This window comes from Chiroxiphia lanceolata, chromosome 3 (assembly GCF_009829145.1).
Source record: "Chiroxiphia lanceolata isolate bChiLan1 chromosome 3, bChiLan1.pri, whole genome shotgun sequence".
Taxonomy (NCBI): Eukaryota; Metazoa; Chordata; class Aves; order Passeriformes; family Pipridae; genus Chiroxiphia; species Chiroxiphia lanceolata.
In genome coordinates, this window is record NC_045639.1 from 21818049 (window position 1) to 21833677 (window position 15629).

At 38.5% G+C, this 15629-nt stretch overlaps 1 protein-coding gene across 1 annotated transcript in view; it reads left to right on the top strand.

Annotated features, from left to right (window-relative positions):
• Positions 1-15629, top strand: part of PTPN14 (protein tyrosine phosphatase non-receptor type 14) — a 110976-nt gene that overhangs the window by 64316 nt on the left and 31031 nt on the right. The window contains exons 4-7 of the mRNA XM_032682132.1: positions 7219-7316; positions 9430-9497; positions 12464-12534; positions 14178-14265. Of these exons, the coding sequence (XP_032538023.1) occupies positions 7219-7316; positions 9430-9497; positions 12464-12534; positions 14178-14265 (325 nt within the window). The remainder of the gene's footprint in view (positions 1-7218; positions 7317-9429; positions 9498-12463; positions 12535-14177; positions 14266-15629) is intronic.

Sequence of the window (15629 nt, forward strand, 5' to 3'; positions counted from 1 at the left end):
GACCTACAAGACTTGGATACCAGGTTATACTGGAAGCATGTGGTGCTTACATGTGGGAGGTTATAAAGCCCTCCTGAACAGTCAGATTTCCATTTGTAATACACATATTCTTTTCTTTAAACGCTCAGTTTTGCTGCAGAAATTTGCCTTTTTTTTTTTCTGACATGAATCAGTCAATAACCTTATTGCTCTGAAAATACTTTGCATTTACTTTTGAAATCTTCCAGCTGTGTAATGAATCGAAGGAGGTGGAGATCTGAAATTTTAATAGACTGTCTTTTGGAGAATGCATGCAAATGAACAACCTTTCAGTAATAAGCTGCTGAAATAGAGACGGTAAACAACAACTAAGCAGTGCAAAAGTTTCGTCAGACCATTTTTAGGTGTGCAAAGGATTTCCTGCTCTAGCCAGAAGTTGACTGTGTAGCTGCCCTTGGGAGGCATTGGCCTTTGGTAGGAACTTCACTAGTCAAATGAGGTAGCTGTCCCTTCACTGTGTTCTTCATTGCAGCTCACTGAGCAAGCCAGGCATCCAGGCTGTGCATTGTTTGTCCTTATCTCACAGGTTGCATATCAAAACAAATGGAAAATGACCATCATTGGGAAGTTAACCTGTTTTAGCCAAGTCACCTCTTCTCCTCTTCAGCTATAAGCTGGTGCTTTTAAAGAGATTGAGTGATATGTCTTTTAATCTGTGCTCCTCTTCCAGTCCTGTATGTGAATATGATGCTATGCCAGCATTGTTCTGTCTCATTAGGAAAGAGGAAAGGAATGACACAAATTTTCCCATGTATTTAATTTATTTTGCTTTTAGTTTCAGTCATGTTTTCCATCCTGCTGGTAAAGAAAACCAGGATGGAGGCAGTTGGATACTGCTTTTGAACAACTTCATTTCTCAGTTACCTGAAGCTAACCTTGACCTACCCTGTAAGGTTGTTATGATCAAAGAGTCCTTACCTTACAAAATGTTATGACTGTGTTTTTACTGTTGGCATTGACAGTTTGAGCTTCTGAAGGAATTTCCTCCTGCATGTGCGACAAAGACTCCTTCTTCTCCTTCTCTCTTTTTTTTCTGGCAAGTCTGCTGATCTTCCTGAAGATCTGTAGTAGGGTGTGGTAGACTTGTTCTCAATAATACCCTTCTAAAAATATTACCCTTATGTTAGTGGAAGCACTGCTGTTGTTTTTTATATTCTAACACAAACCCCAGAAAAATGGCTATTATCTAGTACTGTGAAAAATCAGATTTGTGCTGGGAGAGAAGATGATGAAATTCCAGAGAAGTGAACTAGAGATGTTCCGTTTATCAACACCATCTAAATTTTTAAAGTGGTAAAGATGAGGCATTAGTGCTGTGTTACTGACAATGACATCATCAATCTATGTACCTCTTTTTTTTAAAAGTGACTTTAGATTAATATGTGCTGATTGAATCCTTGCATCTAAAATGCTCAAGCCCAGAAATCATAACACCATCTTTGCCAATATACTGAATGTTGTATCTGAAAAGACCAGTCTTGTCTGCCTGCCTGCCTTTCTTGCCATATAAAATCCAGTCCAAGTTTGCAGTCAGATTTGTTGCAGGATATTGAGTGACGCACTGAAATAAGCAGCATCCAGTAAGTAGTGCTCTGGATTGAGACTTGGAAACAAAACCTGCATCTCTCAAATCTGCCATGGATTCCTGCCCAAGTTTACACGAGTAGCTTTACCAGCTGTGTGCCTCAGATACTCTATAAAATTGGGCTAAAGGTCGCTAATACATCTAAAGCACATTTTTCTTAGGAAACCAGTAAGAATTAAGTAGTAATATGATTGTCTCAAATATGTAATAGATAAATAGAAATCACTTTTTGGTCATTATCAGTTAGTTCCTTTGGTTACCCATTGAAGAGCTAAGTTCATCTAGCTCAAAGGCTGAGAAAATATGAAAGACCCTGATCTTAAAATAAAAAACGAGCTTCTGTTTCAAATGTAGCAAATGGGTGTCTGTGGAATCCTGTTACTAAATAGTATCGCAGCCAAAATCATGGCAGGTTTTAAGGTGTGAGGTGTAAAATAGACACATCAATATCAAAGCTAATGCTTAAAATAATTTTAGTAAATGATAAAAGACCTCTGTTCTGGAGAAACTACTTCCCCTATGGGCACACTATTGCACAAGTGTACATTGCAGCGTCTCTCCTCAGAAGTGTATTACCATACTAAGATAAACCCAAATGAGCTGACTTGGACTGTTGTTGTAACTCAATGAGACTTTTATTGTGTTCCTAATTTTAGAAGATTATATTGTACTCTAATTGCAATCGTTTTTTGGAGTTGAAAAAAGAGCTAAAATTCTTGAGCTGAACCACTTGTGGACCAATCTGTTTCTCCTTTGAGTCTCAAAGGCTTCTTATTTTGGATATAGGAAATGGTAAAGCACTTCTCTCTTCCTTCAGAGAAGAAGTTAAGCTACATAGCTGTGCAGTTATCCAATAGATAGGCTTGATGCCAAAATGGTACCTAATGAGTTATAAAAAAGTTAGTCATGCCAGTAATTGCATCATTAGAGATTATTTTAAAGGAGTTGTACCTCTTGAGTAACTAATACGTGTTTTGTAGTGCTTTATTTATTTTCAGATACACTAAAGGTAAATATTTATTGGTACTGAAACTGTAAAGTATTTATACCAGCTTGAAACTTCCAGATAAAACACACTGATCAAAGAAAAAGCTTTTTAAGTTGTTTCCTGCTGCACTAGAGATAATGTGTATATTCCAAACCCCCTCCTGTCCCTGATGTACAGAGAAGGAAAGTAAAACCAGGGAAAAAATAAAAATGCAGACAGATCACATCACAGTGTTCAAACAGTATTAGTCCTTATTAACTTGATCCTTTCATCATTTTGTATAAAATATACGGTTAGATTGTAAATCCCTTGGGCAAAAAGCATTTTTTTCTTCTGTTTTTGTACAATTCCTAGCAGATTTAGATGCTGCTTGATTACCAAGGCTGGTATATCTGACAATAGTGAGTAATTATTAAGGTAAGGAAGTATTTGCCGTGTGGTTCTTTGTGGAAATCACTAGTAAGAAAATCCTGAAGACTCGGTATAATTACTCTGCAAACCTAACCCATATTCTTACTTTTGTAAACAAGCCTTTAATTTCTCTACAAGGATCTCGCTTCCCATATTGATCAGGCCAGATTCTGTGTGGTTTTTGGTATCTGAAACATTGATTGTTGAAAAGAATGAAAATTGGTGAAATTAATGAAGCTATTCTCTGCATGTATAAAATAGCAACAGCGGTTTTACATCAGATAAATAGTGGTGATGGAAGGGTACAATGAATTCAGTGACACTATACAAACACTCATGTTCCTTTTTAAAGTGACAGGAGAACAAACGTGAACCCTGATCTTGGGAGGTCTATGCAGAATTGTATAGGCAAATGGAGTTTCCCTACATTTACACAGCTGTAGCAGAATCTGAATCTGGGTATTACAATTAAATTTTAAACCAGTGCCCTTATCTCCTGCTTACTAATACTATTGGGGTTTTGTGGTTTTTTTGGTTGGTTTTTTTCCTCTCATGTAGTGTGGATTGCTAAAATACAGATGTTTATTTTGGATTTGAGATGTTGTCTTATAGTTGTCTAGTTGCAGCTTCTTTATTCTATAAAAAGTGTGCTTTTTGATGCAATACATGCAAATATACTTTTAATGTTTTGTGTGTTGGCTAAATAGAGTTGTGGGAAATGATATCGTTATAATGATGGCTTTGCTTAGACTTGTTGTCCACTCCCATTCCCCTTGGAATTAGCTACAGGCTGGCAAACTGCAGTAACCTTTTTTGTTATATTGAATACACAATGGCTCTGCTAAAAATGTTTAACCCAAAGTGGACAATGAAGATGGGAGATTTCAGCTCTCAACCCACTTGGCTATGGCAGTGTCTTTTCTGCCCTGCACTCCCCTAATATGCCAGAATGGCTCTGTGACTGAAGCTTTGTAAGTCTTAATTTTGAATTTTTTGTCTTTTATTATTTGGAGGTGCAGATTGCAAACTTATCTTTTGTTCACTTTCCATTTGCTTTCCCAACTAAACCACCTCATAGAAGGCTTATGAAATGCATGTTTTGTCTGCTGTCCTGGAGCAGCTTTCCTCAGTGAATCTGTAGTTGAAGCATTTTTAAAATGTTTGATTTCCCTCAAATTATAAATCTACTTTTGCAATCCAAGCGAACAAAGAGCAGTCTCAGCTAGCATATTGACATAATAACAGCATTTAACATAATTTCGGATGGAGGAGCCTCAAATCCCTGACAGAATATGGGCCAATTGCTTCTCTCCATTGGCTGGGCAGGGAGTCTGACCACAGTTTTGCAGCATGGCTGAGCCATGAATCTGTGGCTGGTGGAGTTATTAGAGCCTTGTAGTGGAGCTTCTTCCAGGGTATGCTCCTTCTCTGCCTTGACAGTGGAATTAGCCACCCCAGTTCATGTGGACATGTCCCATTTCATGCTTTATTTAGCTACCTTAAAAAGAGATACTGGGGACTGCTTAGGTAGTTGTCACTTGTCACTGTTGTTCAGGGGCAAAGATGAAGCAAGTACAGCCCACGGGTTTCTGCCTCAGTCTTCTTCAGTTTATTTTGGCACTTCCGTTGAAACAGGTGTCAGCCATAGCGGGTGATTGCATTTCAGAGTGTTAGCCTGTGAAAGCTGACAACTTTCTCCATGAGGTTTTTCATCATGGATACACGTGTTAGTTAATGTCAGAGCACTAATTATGTATGTCCTTTAAACTCTTACTGTATATCAATCTGCAATACATAATAAATTCTGAACTTATTAAATGATCTTTAAGATTCCTTCCAACCCAACCCATTCTGTGATTCTGTGATATCGTAGAATATTCATATTAAAATTTTTAAATACAACCTGTTTCTGATGTTGGGGTGCGATTGCCTGTAAATGGATGTCTTTCTCAGATTGTGGGTGTTGTTCGCTGTCTTCATTTTCCTGAAGTATCGGCAACTAAAATGGCAACTAACCCTCCACATCATGGTTCTTTTGAAAGTCTAGGTCGTAATATTTGATACTACAGTAACTACACTGACATTGTATTTTTTGTGATGCTTACTTAAGTAATTCTTTCTGTGGTTTATAGTTATGTGGACACTGTGGTTGAAATCACGTTGTCATGGAAGCTGGTGACATTCTTGACTTCTGTAGATCTAGGATGCCACTGTAAGAGTTTACTCTGATTTGACTTTCATGTAGTCTCTTAACTTGGTGTTTAACAATAGCTCTAACTTTATGGCAGATGTGGGTTTTACTCTTCTTGTTAGACTAGGATGTGTAAGTCACATGTATATTTAGCATAGGCACCAATAGCTGCTTTTGGGATTACAAGTTTGGAAGACCAAATTCAGCGAGCACTTGCTCACCTGCATACTTAATAAAGTGGCTTATGTCAAGCTTTTATGAAAGCATATGTATTTTCAGAATTGGGATTTAGTCATTGCAAAGAAGTGGAAACAAGCTCGTTTGTCTCTTAGACCAAGCAAGTGCGAAACTTGTGGCTGAAGCACAGGGCTCAAGCTGAGAAGCCGTATGCTTTTTACATTGCCTCTCTCAATCAAATTTCAAAATCCCCTGAAGTTTTAATCTTTGTTAGGCTTTGCGAAAGCTGAATCTGAGCATTTTAAATGAGATTATATTTTTCTAATGCCTCAACACAGAATTAAATGGTAACATTCGCAAGTATAGTTGAGGCAGTGAAGTCTCTGTAACAGGGGTGATGTTGTAGTGGTTCTCCTTTATGGTTGGGGCTGGGAAGGTAACTCACACTCTAAAACAAGAGCAGAACAGCTTCTTTGCTAAAAGGTTCAAAGGTAAGCTCAGATGTGCTGTGCTGGTTGCAGTTGGGCCCAGTTAGGAGTTTACTGCACACAGACTTTTAACTGCTCTTTGCTGTCTTCCTCACAGAGGTTGCAGTCTCTGGGACTGGCTGGTATGCTTGTGTATCATTTCTTTCTACCCCATTTTATCTAAAGCAATTATTTTTTAAAACCATGCCATCTTAAGTGGATGCCCTCCATTTTAGGGAGCAGCCATGCATGCAGCTGAAGAATGCGGTAACCTCTTAACCTGATTCAGCTGCAGCCAGACTGGCATGCCTGGTCACAGCCTGAAAAAGCCCCCTTTGTTGGTTTTTGGGGTTCATAACTTGGGCCACTCAGATGCATCTAGGGGTTGGGAGCATGAGGCTGAGTGCACACGTGGACTGTGGCTACACTGGTACAGTACCTTGACCTTTGGGCTCAGACCTGATGAGGAGTTGCGTGTCAGCGGGGAAGGAGTTGTGTTTCATCTCAAATGTGACCGGTTACATATGTCTGCACCAAAAGTTTAAGCTAATTAGCATGAGATCAGTATATTGCTGTAACTCAACTGTATAACGAAGCTGTCTCCATGGGGCTATAACCTGATATGCCAAAGGGACTGCTACCATACCCATGCAGCTTTGACCAGTTCAGTGGAGAAGGGGATGCATGGATGGGGACAGTGACTCGTTAAGGGTTTTGTGGAAAGCTTCCTATTTGCCTTAATCTACTCTATTACAAATGTTAGGCCAAATGTGTGAGTTCTGTTAGTGTGGTTAGCTATCACAGTTTGTCTTGTGATTAGCTACTGCAGATCAGAAAGTGCATTATATTAGAAGGAGGGTTTGCTTGATTTGTGTGTCTAAGTCATTCTTACACATGAAAGATGCTAATTAAAAAGACCTTTATATGGCCACAGTTCAAATTACATCTGCAGACCAATGTATATTGCTAAAACTGTTTTTCTTCAATCAAAATCGTGACACTGGAGCAAAAGAGCAGAAGAAATATGAAACAGTCCCTTTTTTTGCATTGGTGATTGCATTGTGTTCAGTAACCTCTATAAATGAAAGCACTAATCCCAGCAGATATGTTTCTTCTATGTGGTCTAGGGAACACAAATTAGAACTTCTTATTTCCCTTTTCATCCACCTGGAAGCATTGTACGTGTAGAAATTGTATTAATTTGTTTTGGTAATGTGGAGCTTCTGATGCCAGGTGCAGGCTGCTGCTTAACAACCTGACCTGTTTGGGGTGAATTTTTCTTCCTTTCAGCAGTCTTTTTTTCTGTAGAAAATGTGCAAACATATGAGTGTTGCAATTCATGCTCTTTTTTTGTTTATAGATACCAGTATTACCTACAAGTGAAAAAGGATGTTCTTGATGGCCGATTAATTTCTTCATTTGAGCAGGGAATTCGACTGGCTGGCTTGGCAGTGCAAGGTAAGATGACATGACCTGACAGCCTTTTTCCAACAATGGCTCTTTTGGTTTGTTCTGTATGTTGACTGGGCACTAACTAAGGCCTTCTATGACTCCTACTCACAACAGTTGGGTTTTCTACTGATTTAAAAGTACATGGGTGGACTGCTGTTGATGAAACACACCCTAAGGGAGGGAATGATGGACCACATCACAGTGTTCAACTTTCCTATTTGTAAAATTCATGTAAGTGAATCTGAACAAAACTCCAATTCTTCCAGCCCTGACCACGGAGTACTTTGAAATAATGAATTTGCTTCACGTTCTCTAGTTTTAAATGCAAATTACATCAAAGAGCACAGCAGCAGCTTTAATTTTGCCTTTAATTAAAAACTCATTTTGCTGTATAGTGCTATGTGAAGTATGAAAAAACACATAGCTGTAATTGTTATGTGAGTTATAAATTAATAATAAACTACTTCTTACAACATGATTTTTACTCTGAGCCTACTAAGGACATCAATAAAAGTGGGATCATATAATGTATATGGGCAGAGGAAGAAGTCCTGTATTTGAATAAAGTATGTTTGTCTTTCCACAACTGACTATGAGAACCTAAGGTAGAGTTTCAATAATCGAGCTCTGTGGATGCTCTCTGAGTTTGAAGGGGGAAGTGTATACATAAATAGCAAACATGAAGATCTGATTCTGTAAATTAAAGATTCAGTCAAGAATAAGGCTAATATGGACTTTTTCAGAGCTGTAGAAATACCATTTTAGTATCTTATCTTGGTTACAAATTTAAGGAAAAAATGTTTATTGTCAAATCTTGAAATGTTTGATTAATAAAGGAAAATTTATGTAAATGATTCCATAATGAATCTTTCAGTTTAGGTAAATGAAGATTTTCCTCTGTGTAAGTTAGGTTTGAATAGATACTTTATATGTTTCATTGGTCCTGTGGTTTTGGAGCTTTTTTCTAATTTTGAGAGCAAGTCAATCTTATTATTCCTGACACTGTATTACTTCATTTGTCCTTTGCATGTGATGCAACCAAAGGTATTTGAAATACTTATTTCTTTTAAACCTACATGCCCATTTTGATTTCTTTCTGTTTATGTTAAAACATAACTCTGAGGTAGAAACAAAATGAAACTGCATTTTTGGCATCCTGTGATATGCGAAATTGTCTAGAAGCTTTGAAAGAAGGTTTAGATAATATGATTTATGTTGGGGATTTCCATCTTATATAATATGAGAATCTTGTAGATGGCCTTTGATGCAGTTCAATTAATATAAAATAAAAACCTCCTGGCAAGATATTCTTTTGATATAAGCTGTTGTGTATTTAACAGGTAGATAAATACAGGCATTGTTTTGAGTTTTTGATGTAGCTTAGCCTTTAAGGAAGCATTTTCAAAACTCCATGATTTCAAGGACATTTAGACAAGAATCCTTAGCCTGACATACAAGTGAATGTGAGCATGGAGATGAATACCTGTTCAAGAGATGTAGGAGAAGTAGAAGAGCGAGTAGAAAGGTGTGTGCCATTCAGTTAAGCTGACACAGTGCCTGTACTGTTACATTGGCTGCAGAAGGATAAACCTGGCCCCATGTTGGTCGTTGACAATTTTTAATAAAATTGACTACTGGATTTTAACCTTATAGGCTGTAAAATTAAGCTTCTTTTGTACAACCGTATAGAACTGTGGTAGAGATAAGTTTTGTTTACTTATTTTTGCCTGTTTAAGGCTGGAAATGTTGGAGAAGAAAAAAGGGTGCACCATTTTTTAAGAGGCTGAGCAATTTCAGCCTTTTTTAATGGGGTTGAGTTCAAGAAGGCTACAGAAAAAGAAACTCTTGCACTCCTGATGGCTAAGCATTGCAAATGGTCATTATATTAGGGATCAAAAGAAAGAAATTACTTGTTGGCTGTTATTTGATCTATTGTAACAACACTATTATTTTCAGACCTCCATGTTAAAAGCTGAAGCACAAGCAGAAATCTTTGTGCTGGGTTGTGGCTTTAGAGAGAATTCACCCACTTGAAATTGAGCATCTATGCAAGGTTGAGTGTGGTCTTAACATGTGTGGAAATTGCCCAAATGAGTAACTGTGTTGGTATTTTTTCCAGCGGATTTTGGAGACTATAATCAGTTTGAATCTCATGACTTCCTCCGAGAATACGTGTTGTTTCCTATGGTGAGTTCCTCATCCCTCTCTTTTATGGTCTTTTATGAATAATTTCTCCATGCCTCAGAGATGGCTTTGTTGATAACAGAGTAAAAGCACCAGCGCTGAACTAATAGTACTGGAAATAATTTTTGCTCCCCAAAACCTTCAGTATACTTGATTGCAGCTGAATGATCCTATGATATGAAAGGTCAGCCCAATTTCAGTTCCTATCGAGCTTCCACTAGGAGCAGGTGTCAACAAAAGAAACATGTCTTCAAATCAAAAAAGAATTTGCACTATTTAAAAAAGTGTATATTAGCAGTACCGTGGTATTAGTAATGTGGCATATCAAGGGGAGATGAGGGCTGCTGGTGTAGTAAATGTTGTGTCACAGGGCAAACCATGCAGCCTTTCTTCAAGAGAATGTGGATTTACATCAGCTGACTATCAGACTGAAGTGAAGCATGAATCAGGTCTTCTCAAAATGTTCTCCAGGGACTGTGCTGTAAATTTGGTTTAAATTTACATTGGAAACTAGCGAATAACTTCAGTGCTTAGGGAAGGAGTTTAGATCACTAGTGATGTTGGAAATTCTGTGGCAAACATGACATAGAGCCTCTGTGGGAGGACGGGTTAGAGAAGAAAAAAAAATCCTGCTGAAGTTAAGGCTGACTTTGTCTTAGATGAATAAGACCATCAGCATAAGTTTTGAGTGTAAGCTTCATAAAATATAAAAGATCACAGAATTCTTTCTAACTGGAAAAAATATTTGGAAGCAGGGTGGGGTGCCCTGAGTTTAGCTGCCTGGAAGTTAAGGCATCTGGTTTCCCTCTGCAATTAGTGGAGCGGTAGAGGGAGAATGATTCATCTCACTGTAATTTGAAGGCCTGAGAAAGGCACTTGCAGAAGCATTTCATCCCGCTTACCAATGCTCTTCGTACAGGAACTGCAGTGGACAGTCCATTCTTAAGTCCAAAAAGGTGACATCTGCACAATGTCCTGAAGTGAAAGTGCAATTTTGAGCCAGTAGACAGTTTGATACCACCTGAAAAAATCAGCAGGAAGAAGGGCAATTAATGAATGTACAGAGATATGAATATGCCTTGTATAGAATACACATACAGAATGTGGCTTCAGTATTGACTTTTCACTAGTAAACTTCTGTTACCCTGACTAGTGGAGCAGGATTTCTCTGGTAAGCCACCTTATCTGTTGATAAGTAGTTGATGATCTTGTGCATAGTTGATGACTTACCATGTGTATGAGAGCCTTAATGGGAAAAAAGATGGCTGCAAATATATACAGAGAAATGTGTTGTCAGGGTATCACTTCGTAAATTATTGAGCTTCTGCAGAGTTCTTTCAATACAGAATGAATCATAGAATGGTTTGAGTTGGAAGGGACCTTAAAGACCATCTAGTTCCAACTCCCCTACCATGGGCAGAGACACTTCACACTAGACCAGGTTTCTCAATGCACTATCCAGCCTGGCCTTGAACACTGCCAGGGATATAATGATACTATTTTTCTGTTCTGAAAAAAAACCAGGGGAGGCTTTAGGTCTTTAGATGATCTTTCAGGTGGTTAATTTCTCTGTGATTCAGCGTTTTATTCTTTGGGCCCATCTCTTAGAACCTCTGATTTTGAGTCAGGTGCCTCCCTGCTAGTGTGGTCAGCTCTCTTCTGTTTTGCATGTGCTCACTTTGTGATATCTTGCATTTCACCCATGCTACTGTTACTGAATTTAAGAACATGGGCAAAGTGTCTGCTTTCTACAGCCTTTAGAAGTCTACTCTTAGATCAACTGTTTCTCTAGATATTTCTTTAGCTAATTGTCTTTGCTCTTCTAGGGAGGAGTAGAGAATATAATAGTAAATATTTCACTACCAGTTCAGTAACAGTTGCTAAGTGCTGCAGATACAAACTAGTCCCTAAGCAAGTGGGAGGATTTGAGTGAATCCCAGGCATAGAAAAAGGACATAGAACAAGAACGTTGCTATAAATTCATTAGTGAAGTGAGCTTGTGGATGAGGGAGGGGCAGCTATGTTTGTGCTGTTTGATCTTGTGAGGCTACAATGTGTGTCAAATGGCATTTCTTCAGCAGTGAAAAGAACAAAGTTATGTACACAGTACACCCCACAGGTGTGTAGCTGTGCATAGGCATGCACCATGCCATTTTTCATTAGCACGCTACCACTTTCACATTTTTTTGTGGCAGAAGCAAATATCAGAGGGGAGGGCCCCATTGAGCAAGAAGCAGTGTATTTAAGTACATTACAGGCAGCCTTAAGGCTTTTTTAAATAAATGTAAAAACTTTGAGGTTTTGCAAGAAAGTTTTCCAGCTTCCTTTTTTTGGCCTTGAATTTATGAGCTGATGACTTCCTTTATTAACTTAATCCCGATTATTTCAGAATTGTTTCTACCGCACTTTATTAAATTTGCAGAATATAAAAGTTTCTGCTCAGAAATGTCTTGCGAGCATAAAGTATGTTTTATTGCATATTTGAAGAGGTAGCAAAACTTTCAATCCATTTAACATGAGGAAGGGACAAAAAATACTCAGGAATTCATTATCTGTGGTCTGTGTATCATTTTGGACTGTTTTAAAAGCTATATATTAATTTGTAGATTTCCAAGTGTTTTTAAAGACTTCTTTGGCCCTTATCCAGGAAAAGATTCTTTATCTGTGCTCTATACTCTGTTCTGTATTTTGGAATAATAAATACCTTATCCCTATTTTTAACAGTATCATTTGACCCTCCCAAAAAAAGTTATAGAAAAATCAGAACTCTTATCTTCTCCTTGCATATTTTCATTATCCCATGCTCTGAATTTTAAATTTGATTGGTGATAGATTCTCTTTCTGTAACTATCTAGAAGAGCATGAACTGTAAACAATCTCAAAATAGCTGCTGTCATAATTTCTGTGTACCATTTTGTCCCCTTTCTCTTTGGTTGAGTAGTTTTTGATGCAACTTCATATTTTTACAGGATTGGAACCAGGATGAAGCTGTCTTGGAAGAGCTGACTCAAAAGGTTGCTCAGGAGCACCGGACTCACAGGTGAGCTTGATGTGTTACAAGTTCAGATTTTTTTTTTTTTATCATCCCTGTAGTACTTCCTGCCTCCCCCATGCATTTCTGGCAGTGTTTAACTATGTTTAACATGTTACTATTATACTTTGTCTCAGTGGATTTTTAATTAATCTACCACAAAAGGGTATCTGTCTCTTATAAACGCAAAATGGTTGAGAAACTTAATGCCAAATAAACGAGCATTTGCACCCTCGGGTTTAATGAGCGTGTGTAACACTACTTGTGCTATGTTGTAGACTCCTTTCTCTTTTTGATTTCATTTAAATCCTCATGGTGAAAGACCCCGTTGACTTGATCAGGGGTGATCCGAAGGTCTCTTTCAAGAGAGGTGGGGATGCACGTGCTCCCAGTGTAATGGAAATGAAAATAACAGGAATTGGGTTTTAAGTCTCATGGAGAAGACATAGTATAGTGTTACTAGGTAATGCGCTAGGAGTGCGTGCATTAGTCCTTCAGTAAAAAACCCTTCTTTGTGAGCAGGCTTCTTTCATGTTGTCCAGGTGTTTCGGTGCTGGATGTATCCAAACCTCTAGAGTGCTGTTCTGGGAAAAATGGCAGTGCCCATATGCAACAGGAATGTTATCTGAAGGATGCAACATTGCCCATTACATGACAAAGTGGGTGTTAAAAGATGAATACTCTCTGAGTCTTAGGCCATTCTCAGTCTGAGCTTCAATGCAAGCCTTGGCCTTTGATGCAACCAAAGGGAGAGCTTCCAAGCTGGCCATGAGCAGGCCTGGTTCTATTCTCTTTCTGCCATGGGCTGCTTGTGTGATCTGGGTTAACTCACAGACTTGAAAGGAAGGTTTTCCCACCCGCTGTGCTCTTTAGTGCTATTTCTGCAATACAAAGAAATACTTCCCCTCACTTCAGCAGGTAGATCCTATTCCACCTCCTTTCTCTCAGGTATTTATCTGGGCCCTCTATTTCTGTTTGTAAGCTGTGGTAAGGAGTAGCAAAGAGGAGAAAAATTAATAGTGGCCTTCTTTTGGAGCAAGGTCTTTAAACCTGCAATCTATTCTGACCTGCTTTTGAGAATTGAAATCTCTCTGAATTCCTGAGCTGTGACAGGAGCATGTGTAGACATGTGTGTAAAACTTTTCAGCTGGTTTGTTCTCTCCTACAAAAGAGAATCTGTTTAACTTTTGGATTTAGTGCCTGTGTTTTTGAACAGCCAACTTGAAAATGTGTGTCTTTCCTTTTAAGTCATTTTAAGAAACTTCAGTGGTCTTATATACTATTCAGGTAAATTAGGGCGCCTGTGGCTCAAATCAGCCATCCAAAACTATCCACAACCTGATGCAATGGCCTGATAAAGCCTGGAAAAGATTTGATGCGTACAGAAGAAGTTGAGTAATGTGGTCAGTTCAGTTTGTTCCTCCTGTAATTTGGACTGTGCTTTTTACCTTATCTTAAGTGACATTTAGTAAAATTTCCCCCCTTGCTGATTATGATCCTAGTGCTGAAAGTTGGTTTTGTGTTGTACATTTCTACACAGCATCTCCAAAGTGTCTTCTCAGGTGGTTTGTAAAACTCCCATTTTTCACTAGTATTTCTTTATGTGTGTGTGATATTGAACTATTTGCTCCCTTTTGTTAATCTAATTGCAGTGGCATTACAGCAGCAGAGGCTGAGTTAATGTACATCAATGAAGTGGAACGTCTGGATGGGTTTGGACAGGAAATTTTCCCTGTGAAGGTATGTTAGTGTATATGATAAAGGAACCTCTGAATCAAATGATACAGAACTCTGCAGCAACCTTTGTAATGTTGTCCAAAAGAGACAGGACTTGTTTCACTCTTCTGGAGGATGAAATGACTGCTGGTAGTTTGAATGGACATTGCAGCAGTCTGTAGTGTTACCTTCTCTTTCATGAAAATCCTTGTCACGGAAGAGGTTGCTATGTGCTTGGGCCTTCTCACTTGGAAAATAGAGATGCTCCTTGCTTTTATTTTGAGTGCTGTCTGTGGGAGAGTGGCTGGAGCAAATGAACCTCAGCTCTGGTCTTTAACAGGATAGGAAAATGAGACTTCTCATATCTTTCTAAGTCACTATTTACCAAGCATTAACTTCACCTTTCCTCAGTGTCTTAGATGTGCACACAGGTCCTCCACACATGTATAATTAAGGGGGAATTTCAAGGATTATTTTGCATTCGCAGTCACTTTCGCTTCACTGGAAGCCCCTTTCTGCCATGGGTAGTCTGACTGCCTGGCCTTATGGAACACATGGTGCCATGATAAAGTCGTGCTGAGAAACTGAAAACTGCTGTTCCCAACACGACCCATTTCTCTTTATGAACCAACCCAGCCACTGTGTGGTGAACTGTGAGTGGTTTTTCTGCTCGTTAAAGATAACTAGGAATTTAAAAATAAGCACAGCCACACACCAAACAAAACAAGTTTTCTGCTGAAGTCAAAATTGGTCCTTTAGCACCAATCTAAGAATTGGCCTGAAAGGGAGGAGCTGAAAGGCAAAAAACCTTCAACCCAACAACAGAAGATTTGGAATGTTTATTACCAATGAATGAAATCAATGTTTTCCTCAAATTAATTTGGAATAATGCCACACACTACTGCAAAAGACATTTCTGTGTTGGAAATGTCATTAGATATTACTGCATGTCAGTAAGGTAAGTATGAACAGTATACTGGGCGCTCTGCAAAGCTGTGGGAAGATGTTAGCCTTGTATCAAAGAGCAGCATGCTGGCCTTGGAGAAAAATAAAACTGCATTCAAAGGGGAAAATGAAAGATTTCTCTCTTTCCCCTGGTAGAAAATGCTATTTGAAATACATTTCTCTTTTTTTCCATATAGATATTTGTGTATACACACACATACACATGCACACACACATATATGTATGTATTTATATATGTATAAATACATACATTTTTCCCCAACATCTTCTGAATCTTTTTGCCTTCTAAAGCTGCTTCTGGCAAGAAGGCGGAAGAATATATTACCCTCTAATCAGACTAAACTGAAGACTCTCTGCTGTCTTCTGGAAGAAGCCGGCATATTCAGCATGGGTAGGGCTGGGGCTTCAAAATTGGCATCCAT